General features: G+C 38.1%; 2 protein-coding genes across 3 annotated transcripts in view; both read left to right on the top strand.

The window, feature by feature from the left end:
* The first annotated feature begins 1,597 nt into the window (after positions 1 to 1,597).
* On the top strand, positions 1,598 to 6,463 carry dnal1 (dynein, axonemal, light chain 1). 2 transcript variants are annotated; one of them, XM_061741861.1, is made up of 8 exons: positions 1,598 to 1,651; positions 2,074 to 2,112; positions 3,436 to 3,545; positions 3,736 to 3,791; positions 3,890 to 3,930; positions 4,100 to 4,226; positions 4,396 to 4,536; positions 5,161 to 6,463. In XM_061741861.1, the coding sequence occupies exons 1-8, from the start codon at positions 1,649 to 1,651 to the stop codon at positions 5,193 to 5,195; spliced, it is 552 nt and encodes a 183-aa protein (XP_061597845.1). In that variant the 5' UTR covers positions 1,598 to 1,648; the 3' UTR covers positions 5,196 to 6,463. The 2 variants fall into 2 exon arrangements, with proteins under 2 accessions (XP_061597845.1, XP_061597844.1); XM_061741860.1 differs by having other exon boundaries at positions 3,890 to 3,945.
* Positions 6,464 to 9,945: 3,482 nt separating this feature from the next.
* The window catches only part of LOC133461539 (uncharacterized), a 36,742-nt gene continuing 34,173 nt past the window's right edge, over positions 9,946 to 12,514 (top strand). Inside the window, exon 1 of the mRNA XM_061742535.1 lies at positions 9,946 to 10,074. Coding sequence (XP_061598519.1) covers positions 10,051 to 10,074 — 24 coding nt within the window. The 5' untranslated portion in view covers positions 9,946 to 10,050. The remainder of the gene's footprint in view (positions 10,075 to 12,514) is intronic.

Raw genomic sequence — 12,514 nt, 5'->3', positions numbered from 1 at the left:
TTTGACACAGCATTGATAAGACCAGTTGATGTTAGCGCCTCTCTTGTCCCATCAATCTTCCTTTGGAACAAGCTACATCAGATATATTGTATACGACAAAATTATGACTACTCCAGTAATAATTTAATTACCAATACTGGCTTGTTTTTATATAAAACTGAAAAATTGATATTTGTAGAGAAAAGACTCAGACATGGATGGGGACGTGACATAATTCACCCTGGGAGGTATGAGTGTGTGGATAATTTAAGTGACAACCAGGGAGAGGAGGAATGTCATTGTAGATATATGAAATATTCATTATGACAGAGAAAAACAGAGTTATGGATATCTGTGACGGATATGTAGACTAGCTATGTTATATTAAATGTGTTTGCCATAGTAATCCTAAATTTAAGATATTTGTAATCCATTATTTGTAACAGAAATCTGCTACTAAATTATGATGATCCATAATTATAGATAAAGATATCAATCAATTAATTCTGATTAATCCCATTTCCAGTTAAACACACAAAAAATGCAATTTTGACTAGTTCGAATATAAATATAAATAAAGATATGTTGAAAAACAAACAAACAAAAAAGACTGGAGATATCTAACAGGGGGGCGTTAAAGATATCTTGAATTTTAATTGTCCCTTAATGGAATTAATGTATACCTATTTTGAACTGGAATTGTACATAGTCATAATTTAGTTGCAGATGTTAACATTTGAAGTTATGGAGACACACACCTAAATAATAGAAATGTGTAGACACGAGAAGACAGACATTAATTACAAAAGTGACGTCATTTGCCCTGTAAGTAACGGCCATCAGTGCTAATTACAAGTGAGGGAACTGCAACATAATTTGTATTTATGTTTTGTATTGTTCCCTTTATCTTGTTTTTATGAAAAGGCACATTTTTTATCCTTTGGCTTGGTTTGAATATTTTAGTGTTTTTATCTACTGATGTTTTAACTTATCTTGATTCTTATCTTTGGGCCGTCCTTCTTGTTCTTTGTTCTTTTAGCCAAAGCACTGTCGTCACTTTATCTTATCCTGTGTTGTTGAGTGTATGGTTTTAGATTGTATGAGGAAGCACTCACTGTGAACCAAATTTACCCAAGGGTACAATAAATAAATCCATCTATCTATCTATCTATCTATCTATCTATCTGTTTATCTGTCTATCTGTCTATCTGTCTGTCTGTCTGTCTGTCTGTCTGTCTGTCTGTCTGTCTGTCTGTCTAAGAGGGCTGATGTTGACGATATTTAAAAGGACATTTTGGAAAGGAACAATTACATTTTTGGATATTTTAAATGTTAATTTTGACAGGGAAGGGTAGAGTAATTGATATATGTGACTAAAAATAAATCAATCCAGATTTAATATTTCAAAATATATGCGGTTGCCATGTCGTCCTTCCTGATAGAAAACTTCTGCGAGGACCATTAATTACTGGTCATACATACTATAATAATAGTCATAAATACTGTTCTACTTCCCCCATCATGTATTTACGTATATATCACGTGGATAGTTTGTACAAAACAATTCTCATTACAAAAAAAACCCAAAAAAGAATAACACCAAACTACGCATGCGCCGCTTGGAAGCTGTCAGGTGCCATAGCAACCAGAGTAGACATCAGTCGAAAACATGGTAAGTGAATGTTATATCGAAATAATCTTAGCGATCTAGTGATTTATGCATTAGTAACTGCTACCACCTGATCAAACGTGCGGTTTGAGAGTTATAACGGAGGTTTGGTTTAACAGTGAGAGAGCTGTGAGCTGTGCTTAATCAGCTACTTACCTGATAGCTGGCTAGTATCAGCAGAATCCTAAAGTCTGGGGGACATGAGCCCGTTCTCTCCTTCACATCGTGTCATAAAGCCCGAAATAACAATAATAACCAAGTTATGAAAATAGCATACACTTAAAATCAGTATCGTAAATATCCGTTTACTTTCTGCTCCTTTTAAGCTTTCTCTCGGTACGTGTGTACTGTTTCGTCATCGTCCCAATATAATCCATCCTCTGTCTGATTGGTTGATTGATTGATTGCCATGTTTGACTTTTCAGGCCAAAGCAACGAGTGTGAAAGAAGCATTGAACAAATGGGTGAGTAGCAACAGAGATGGCACTACCACAGACACAGTACAGTCAGGTGTAAAGCCTGATTTATGGTTCTGCGTTAAATCGACGCGCACCCTACCCCGTAGGCTCTGCGTTGGTGTAACGCGGAACCATAAATCCGCCTTAACACCGTGTCCTAACTGCACGCTCTCTGTCCACACTGAAACTGTTATTAATTGTTGTTCAATTAATCTTCAACTCTAACAGGCCACATTATTGTGCTGAACTTGCTAACTAAACCTCCTTCAATGGTTTACAGTAACAGTAGCTAGAGTACGTGAAGTGAATCACATATATGAATCACCTATATATATATATATATATATATATATATATATATATATATATATATATATATATATATATATATATATATATATATATATATATATATATACAGTATATATATATATATATATATATATATATATATAACGTCTGCTCAGCATCCTGAAAAAACACACAAAAATAACGATCAGAATCTTCCAGCTCTCTGTCCATCTCCCTCCAGCAGCTGCCACTTTATTGAGGTTTTTGTAGTGAAATGAGGAGGTATCATAGAGATAACTTCTCATTTCAACTAACTGAGATCTAGATATTGATATAATATTTATGCAATATTTATATTTTCTATATACTTATATGGATAATTATGTAATAATACGCATGTTTACGTAGTATTTATATAGATTATATTTATATGGATATTGTGTAGATATAATAATAGCAATAATGTAAATCCATAGAGTTATAAAGGGGTAGGAACTAGGAAAAAGTGTATACTTCTTCCTACTCCTTTTTTTCGAACATATGTGAATATGAAGACGTAAATGTTTCATCTTTTTTTATTTTTACTTTTATTTTTACATGTTCGAAATAAAAATTCATTCATTCATTCATTCATTCATTCATTCATTCATTCATTCATTCATTCATTCATTCATTCATTCATTCATTCATTCGTTCATTCATTCATTCATTCATTCATTCATTCAACTGGATCAGCCGTTCCTCATCCATGACTGTTTCCTACAGCGCTTTCAACCGGCTTTCAACGCGAGCGACAGGAAGAAAATAGAAGCAGGGCGTCCGACAAATGTTCAGCTCAAAACGGCCAGTTAGGACGGTCCAATAGAAAATAAAGCAATGGAATTGATTTTGTCGCTGACGCTCGCTTGCATCGCATGCAGTTAGGACACGGTTTAGTGCTGATTGGTTTGTGTACACGTACATGTTTACAAAGATTCTGTTGTTAGTTGTGCATCTGCTGAGAGTACTGTATTTGCATTAATGTTTGCATTTTTACAGGAAGAAAAGTCAGGACAGAAAGCGGCTGAAGCCACAGAGATAAAACTGTATGCTCAGGTGCCACCTATAGAGAAGATGGATGCTTCTCTCAGCACACTCGGCAATTGCGAGTAAGTCAGTCATACAGAGGTTTATCATCATAACTGATTCTCAGGACGTTCTCTTCAAATACCAACACTGAACAAAGGAGCACTGTCATTACTTCCTATCATAGTCATTCAACATACTTTCTATCTCAGAAACTATGACAAGTGCAACAGAATAAATCCACACATTTATAATGGACTTTATCATCCTCAGGAAGCTATCGTTGTCCACAAACTGCATTGAAAAAATAACTCATCTAAGTGGCCTCAGTGAGTATTGACTACATAGATGCAATTCATTTAACAATATTAAGCATGTCTGCTCACAGAATGAAAAAGACCACTAACTGAATTTTGTGTCCTTTCAGAGAACTTGAAGATATTGTCATTAGGCAGAAATAATATAAAGGTGCTTAATGGGTTGGTGAGTTGTACACATCATTTAATTAATACCTAATCTGATTTCCAGGTCATTGCTCTTCCTTCATCGCTTTTCTCTGTGCTTTTAAGGTGTGCTTAGTGACTTGTCTTTGCTGGGTCGATTATTTTGCATTACTTTTGTCTCTGTGAGTTTGCAGGAAGCGGTAGCGGACACACTGGAGGAGCTGTGGATTTCTTATAATCTGATAGAAAAACTGAGGGGAATCCAGCTCATGAAGAAAATAAAAGTGCTCTACATGTCCAACAACCTTGTCAAAGATTGGAGTATGCAACATTCATAAACACATTCAGCATATCAGCCTTTTAACATTTTTTTTGATATTACTAAAGATTTCTTATTCGATATCTTTGGAACAGATAATTTTTTTAAATTATTTTTTTCCACAGGTTAGCACCCAATGTGACGTATGATTTCTTTTTCTGTGTTGCGTAGGCGAGTTTGCGAAGCTTGCTGACCTTCCATGCCTCATAGACCTGGTTTTTGTTGGAAATCCTCTGCAGGAGAAGCATTCTGTTGAAGGAAACTGGATGGATGAAGCCAGTAAAAGACTTCCTAATGTGAAGAAAGTAGATGGTGAGTGTTTGAGCTGCTGTGTGTATTAAAAACAAACAAAAAAAAAACAATCTGGCTAGCAGGGTTAACCGTGAAAGCTTGACAGACTTTCAAAGTATCAAAAGTATATAATGACATTTATAGTGAAAAAGGAGGTGTTTTGTCGTCTTTAACCTTATTTAATGGAGCCAGCTGTGGGGGAAGGCATCTAAACATGTCACATTTCTTTCTGTTGATTGTTTTTACTTGAGAAGAAAACTCAGCAAAAATCTAAGATAACTAAAGCTTAAGATGGGGCCCTTCCTATCAGTTTTAAAACATCTGTTTGGCTTTATTGTCTTTACTTAAAGAAGAGAACTCAGGAAAACAATGTAAACAGTCAGGAAGATGTCCTGCCCGAAGAGTAACCACTCATGTAGAATCTACAGAAAAACCTCTAAGCAATTTCATCAAATCTTAACAGTACCACACACTGAAGTTTCCTGTATAAAGTCTGTGAAACGGGGAATTACATATCTGCAATTATAAAATAATGTAAGAAATCAAAAAAACTAGGTACAGGGGACAACATTGAAATAGCTTTTTTTCTTATGTATAGTGTCGTTGGTAATTCATTTTAATTTTATTTCATTTTTGTTTTTCTAGGAATGCTTGTCATCAAACCAATGGAGAAGGAATGAGATGGAAAGAACTGAAATTTGATAAATGTCCAAAAACGCCAACTCACCTCTGAGAATCTTTTCTTTTTAAGTTTTGCATGGCTCGTTATCGTGCTATTATTTGTACCAGAAAATCTTGCAATCAAGCACAATAACTACAGATGTTGTAGGTTTTGGGACCATAACACATTTTGTTGAGATTTTACAAGTTTACCTACATGATAAGCACATTACTAATACAGATTGTTAGTTTGTTTGTCCAATCAGTAAGGAAACTAAGGCTTGGTTATTGAACACTTGCAGTGGTGGTACCATTTGTTTGACACAGACTTCAGTGTCGTTCACGTCACATTGTCCTCTGTTTTCCACAAGAACTAAAGCACAGCAGCACACTAACAACAGATCTGAGAACCAAGTGGACCAAATACTGAGCTGATAGGCTGGCTGTAAACACCTACGTTCGCTCCATCACATCACCATGGCAAGGGGTGGAAATAATTTGAATATATATATATATATGAAGATGTGTCAACCGGAAATAAGCAGAATCTTTATTTCCACTCCGTTCCATGGTGATATGATGGAGTGAACTCAGGCGTTTACAGCCAGACTATCGCCAGGAGGCTGCGGCGCTCACTTAGTTGGCCTGTGCCTCACGCAAGGTCTACCTATGTCTTGTGTTGTTTTTTGTTTTTTTTCTTTGTCCTCTTTGCTGTATTGGAATGAAATTTCAAAGGGTCTTGAATCTTGAATGACTCCAGTTATCTAGACCTCTGAGAGAAATAAACATCTTAACTTCTCAACTGATTTATGAATGAATTAAATGTTTTCCAAGTGGTCTCAGCCGTTACAGTGCAGCATGCTGTTTAATTTGCCTTCAGGTTGTCAGTCCATCACATGGTTGACGTACTCAAAAAAACATCCACTCATACACCACACTAACAGACAGTTTCATCATGAATCTGACTGTCATTGTGAGAGTAAGCACAGAGCAGACTTTGAAAAACTATTGCAGAAATGAGGACAAACAGCTGGTCGAGCTAAGGTCTAAGGCAGAAATTAATCTCTTTGAAAATATTTAGAAAGTTGTGAGAAATCCTTGACAGTGGTCTCAAACTTAAATCTGTTTCTCATTCCCGATTTTAGACAAGTTCATACTTATGTAATGAGATAGCCATCATCACTTTTGGAAAACAGCGAGACCTGCTTTTGGAAATTCATGCATCAGCTGTGGAGATCCATCAGAATACCAAGTTCCTTGGACAACCTCATGTAGACCCTGAACACTTGTGCCGTTATTAAGAAAGCCCACCAGTGTCTATTTCCTGTGGAAACTGAGAGCTCACATCCCCATGTTTTACAGAGGGACTATAAGTTATACTCAGCAGGTCTCACTCCAGGTGTGTGTTTTGTATGATAATAAACACACACCTTGAAGGGGTTTCTCGCTGAGAACTCATACAAACAAATCCTCATCTGTCCTCCCATAACATTTTATAACTAAACTACCGCTGTCCGACAAACGAAAAACAAACATCATTCATCATTTGTGACTGTCCTCAACCCTTTCACCATTAGTCTGATTAGAATTAGAGATTAAAGTCTGACCTTCAACCCTCCACACATCTAGATTGATTAAGTATTTTTTTACGTGGGGTTAGCAGGTAGAGTTGGTTGTCCTCTAACCAAAAGGTTGCTGGATTGATTCCTAGGCCCCTAAAACATGTTGGGCAGGATTCTGAACCCGTCCACCTACCACTCAGAGTGCTGGTCCATGGAGCAAATAAAGGAAAGCTCTAAAAAGGTTCCTTGTAGTGTTTTTTTTAAATACAAAAAATACAAACGTTTTTAGTTTCAATGTCACCAGTGTTTGCTTTAATATGATAATAGCCCCTTTCACACAGAGATTCCGCAATATTGGTGTAAAGAAGTCCTGCCAATACGCCGCCTTTGTTGGTTCACACAGAACCATACAACGCCGGCATAACGCCGCTCCCGTCTGTAAATTCACACAGCATGCCGGCGTTCCGCAATCAGAGGCGTGACGACAGCGTCAGTCCGACCGTCATGTCAGCGGCATGCCGGCTGTGTCATTCACACAGACCCCGTTTCGTCTCTGTGACGGCTCTGTGACTACCTCCGCTGCCGGCTTATTGGTGGGGCCACTTGGCCCCCCCATTCCGCCTCCGTGACTTTCACACAGAACAGCGAGGCGGCTTAAAGGCGCAACGTTCCCGCCTCGAACTGGCTGTGTGAAAGGGCCTAATGTTTCCTGTTTTGTCTTTGCGTCTGTTAAAAAGCGGAGGTGTTGTTTTCAGAGCAACGAGAGTTGCATCCCCAAATCTCATCTCCTTAATCATCAGGTGTGAAACCACCCATGGTTTCATTGTCTTGCATCAGACTTACACATTACATTACAAAGCTATTGTAACATGAAGACAATCAACAAGATAAATGTCTCCCCGCCTTTCATGCCTTCGATCTTGGATGATTGACCTTTGGGTTCTTAATCCTGCAAAAGGCACCATCACCAGCTGTGACAACCTGTTAGATTTAAATATCTAGGTTGAGGAAGTCAGCAGGCAGGGGTACATTGAGTCTTTTTCCAGATTAGGCAGAAGCTGCTGACCACCTTCTACTCTGCCACCATCCAGTCTGTTCTCTGCACGTCCATCACTGTCTGGTTCGGATCGGCGACAAAACTAGACAGACACAGACTGTAACAGACAATTAGGTCTGCGGAGAGGAAAATTGGGACTAACCTCCCATCTATCCAGGACCTGTACCGGTCCAGGACCAGGAAACGGGCAGGTATCATCTCTGCAGACCCCTCACACCCAGGTCCAGGACCGGTACCGGTCCAGTACCAGGACCAGACCCCTCACACCCAGGACACAGTCTGGTTGAACTCCTCCCCTCTGGACGGCGCTACAGAGCACTGGACGCCAAAACCTCCAAAACAGAGACAGTTTTTTCCCCCAAGCTGTTGCTCTGATAAACTCTCATCACTCATAGAGTCTCAGAGTAATCAACCACTATAATAATAATAATAATAATGATAATAATAATAATAATAATAATAATAATAATAATAATAATAATAATAATAATAATAATAATAATAATAATAATAATAATATAGCTGTAATGCACCTTTCACTTTTTTTATAAATTGTATATATGTTAAGAAGAGCTGCCATTTGTCTATTTACTGTACATTGGGCAAAAATAACAGAGTCAAATTCCCTGTCTTGTTTGACCTGACTTAGCCAATAAACATGATTCTGATTCATGATTAAAACGTGATAAACAGCATAACTAAGCTTTTTTTGGACATGTAATTCATTTATGCAAAAACAATTACAAAACAACAGTTAGTCATTTTTTGTTATAAATGATCATAGTTTAAAGCTGTTATAACATTTATTCCACAGTAAGTCATTACAAGACACGTTACAAAGACCACTATGGTATTATAAGACGAATACTATGTTTACTATGTTATGAATATAAACCATGTACTATATTTGAAATATCTCACATATATTACATTAAGATGATGCTCCAGACCTAGCTCAAGAAAGTGCAGAGGTGTCAAGTAACAAAGTACAAATACTTCGTTACCATAGAAATTTTGGTTATCTATACTTCACTGGAGTAATTATTTTTCAGACGACTTTTTACTTTTACTCCTTACATTTTCACGCAATTATCTGTACTTTTTACTCCTTATATTTTAAAAAACAGCCTTGTTACTCTATTTCATTTCGGCCTTTAAAAAAAACTATCCAGTTAAATTGCTCCATCCGGATAGAGTGAATTTGGTTGTGGTTGTTTCAGATGTTCTTGTCCAGTTTTGTTCTTACATCCGTTCCCTCAGATTCCTGCAACTAAACTTGGATGTACATTCCAATAAAGGTTAGGATAAATGATAACATGCCTCTGAAGTTTTACTTTTTGCACCATTACAATACTTATAGGCAACTAGTCGTCATATCTGCTGCTCTCTGAAACACATGTTAATGCTCAATAGTACACATATATGGTTCTTTAATATATTTGCATTATACTAATTCCCCCTTACATTACTTTTACTTTTATACTTTAAGTAGTTTTGAAACCAGTACTTTTATACTTTTACTTGAGTAAAAAACTTGAGTTGATACTTCATCTTTATGGAGCCAAATCAAGGCCAAAAGTTTTGCTAATTTGAAAATAAAATTTGAACCTGAAAATTCTTTTTTACAGTTTCGATTTAATTTTTTTCAGTATCAGATCACTTCTTTTTTTTTCAGTTTCAAATTTTTTTTTCAGGTTCAGACTTTTGTGTGGCCAAAAGTCTGAACCTGAAAAAAAAAGTGAAACTGAAAAAAAGATTTGAAACTGAAAAAAAAAGATCTGATACTGAAAAAAAATAAAAATTGAAACTGTAAAAAAGAATTTTCAGGTTCAAATTTTATTTTCAAATTAGCAAAACTTTTGGCCTTGATTTGGCTCCATACATCTTCTGCAGGAGTATTTTTAAACTCTAGTATCTATACTTCTACCTGAGTAATGAATTTGAATACTTTTGACACCTCTGAGAAAGTGATTCAACACACATCCACTCCAGTTAAGTGCGTAGGATGCAAAAGTGCGTGTCTTTTGGTGCCCGTGTTTTGAATGGCTGGTGGGAGGAGCCAGACGTGTGGGAGGAGCCAGACGTGTGGGCGGGGCCAGGCTAGTGGGCGGGGCCAGCAGGAGCAGCGAGAGTCCCGGGAGGAAGGTGTCCTGCAGAGTCCCTGACCATCAGCTGATGGAAGCTGTCTGAGGTTTCCCACGATATAAGTGTCTACGTGTTGTTCTTTAGTTTGTTTTGTTTTAGCAGTTTTCTACCATGGAGTGCAGTCTCTGCTGTCAGGTGGGTGCATAATATTCATTCATGTTGTGAGTAAATAAGTGACATGAGAGAGGCGCGTTTCCAATCTGCGTCAAATGACTGTTGACACGCGGTGGTTTACCGGGGTCTAAAGGCTGATTTAACGCGGAACCATAAATCACGCTTAAACGGTTTCCTGCACGTGGATGAGGCTGAACCGAAAGTTAAAACAGCAGCCACTCACCCACTAATAATTACCAGTTATTTATTTCTCGCTTCACAAGAACGCGAGTCCGCACTTGGCAGGTTCGGGTCGGGAGAAGTACTTTGGAGGGAACGAGAACGCCTTGCGTCCTCCGTCTGCAGTGAATTGATAGGAACCACATCGAGCAGCAGCATTCTTGTTTTCTTGTCGACCTCACAGCGAAGCAACTACGCGTGCAGCTGTGCAGATTAATACACACAAACTGAGAATGGTTCATTTATTGTGCTTGCTTAATTTAATTTTTTTTTACCATTACTCAATAATATGTGTTTTTGATTGGATGGTACATTTTTGATAATTGATTGGGTTGAGCCAGCTAACCTGATTGCTGCTGCAAACCATTTAGATGCAATACTATTGTATGTTCAGCACATGAACCTAAAACTGAATTTGGGACAAAAAAAAAAAAAAGAAGAGCTTTACCATCTCAGGTGTCAGTTTATAAATCACTGGTACAATATCGTGGGTCACAGACAGCAACGGTGTTATTAAGTAGTACATGATGTTACAATTTGTACTGGCAGTGGCAAAATCAAGACAGTTTGTGGGAGTTCTCTGGAAACCCTTCTTATAATAATAATAATAATAATAATAATAATAATAATAATAATAATAATAGTCAGTTGTTTACATGCTTTCTTTATTGTAGAAAAGTTCCTCCTGCAGTCTGAATCTGTTGTGACTTGTTCTAGATGTCCAATTACCTAATCAACTATACTTTTTAAATAGGTCTAATGCCTATATCAATGAGTTGAAGAGAAGTCACGAAGAATCAATGATGAGACAGATTCAGTTGGTTCACGGTCCAATGATGGTTTATTGTAGAGTTACAATGTACCATACATGAGAACTAGCCCTGGGCTATGTCTGAAGTTTCACTGAAAGCTTCCACCTTTTATCCTTTCATTTGGCGTATTTTCTCCAACATTCCACAGTTATTCATTATCTATTAATTTTACCGGAGGTCGGACAAGTGGTCCTATATTTTTTAAAAACCAGTCGTCTATGAGAAAGTCCCTCCTTCAACCAGCTGGGACTTCCCTTACATTCAGACCGCTTGAGAGACTGACATCAATATCCCAACAGCATGTTTAAGGTTACCATACGTTAATCATTGCTTTAGTGAGTTGCAAACTGGACAGATAGTTTGAGGTTACACTGCAAAGGTGTTTTTCTCTCCTGGCATCAGCGTCAGACTTGAGAATATTACTGTGCGTCCGGGAACACCCCTGGAAAGAGGACAAGAGGGGATTGTTGGCATTGTCTCCATTTTTGCCTAATAAAAAAATATACATTTTTGCTTGAAGGCTCTTGGGCCTGGTTAGAGCCAGGCGCTTTCTCTGGAAGGGTGAATCCTCCTCCTGCCAACACGGCATTGTTTTTTCCGTCTCTGGGCGGAAGTACTCACGCAGAGTGATGGTCTCTCCTGCTGCATGTTGGAAGATCCGTTCTATCAAGGTGTGGATGAGTAAGACCCAGATGCAGGAGGTGTGATTAAATTCAACAAAAACCAACGCACTGCTGAGCAGGATACAAAAGACATCGTCCTAAGCATGGCAAACCCCCCAAAAGCCTGATACGACACATGACGGGGAGAACAGTACAGCTCTGCAGGGACCAAGTCAAAGGCAAGACAAAACTTAAAGGAGCTGTATGTAAGAGCAATAATAAAACGAATCATAAAATGACCCCGATATGTCAACAGACATTTAAAGATCATGTTAATTTCAAATACTTATGTCACTGACAACAGCACTCAAGCCAGGATATTCCAGTTTAAAAAGAGGAGTTGCAGCCCTCAACTGATGTTTATGTTGTCATTTTTTGTTTTGGCCTGAAGCTCCACCCTCCACCTATCTCCCAATCACCAAGTCAGTATTGTTTCTGAAGCTCCACCCTCCACCTATCTCCCAATCACCAAGTCAGTATTGTTTCGGCATCCGGGTTGCCAGCTCGGCTCTAATTATCGCAGCCATGGCAGCCTACGTTCCTGCTGCATTCTGCAGCCTACCTGGCAACCTCTGGTCGGGGGGAGGAGGGGGAGGGTACACGCCGCTCAACAATATTTTGAAAGTGACTGCAGTACCAGTTTTGGCCATTTCTTACAGACGGTTCCTTTAACTTAAAGAATATGGGATTTCAAAATAAACAGGAGGTTATACTAAAACTGTGACAAAACCTAAAACCGTGACAGGATGTGATGATTGGCCGTTTCTG

The sequence above is a fragment of the Cololabis saira genome, chromosome 15, assembly GCF_033807715.1.
Source record: "Cololabis saira isolate AMF1-May2022 chromosome 15, fColSai1.1, whole genome shotgun sequence".
Lineage (NCBI taxonomy): Eukaryota > Metazoa > Chordata > Actinopteri > Beloniformes > Belonidae > Cololabis > Cololabis saira.
Note: the sequence above shows the minus strand (reverse complement) of the source record. Positions and strands in the feature narration are given on the sequence as shown.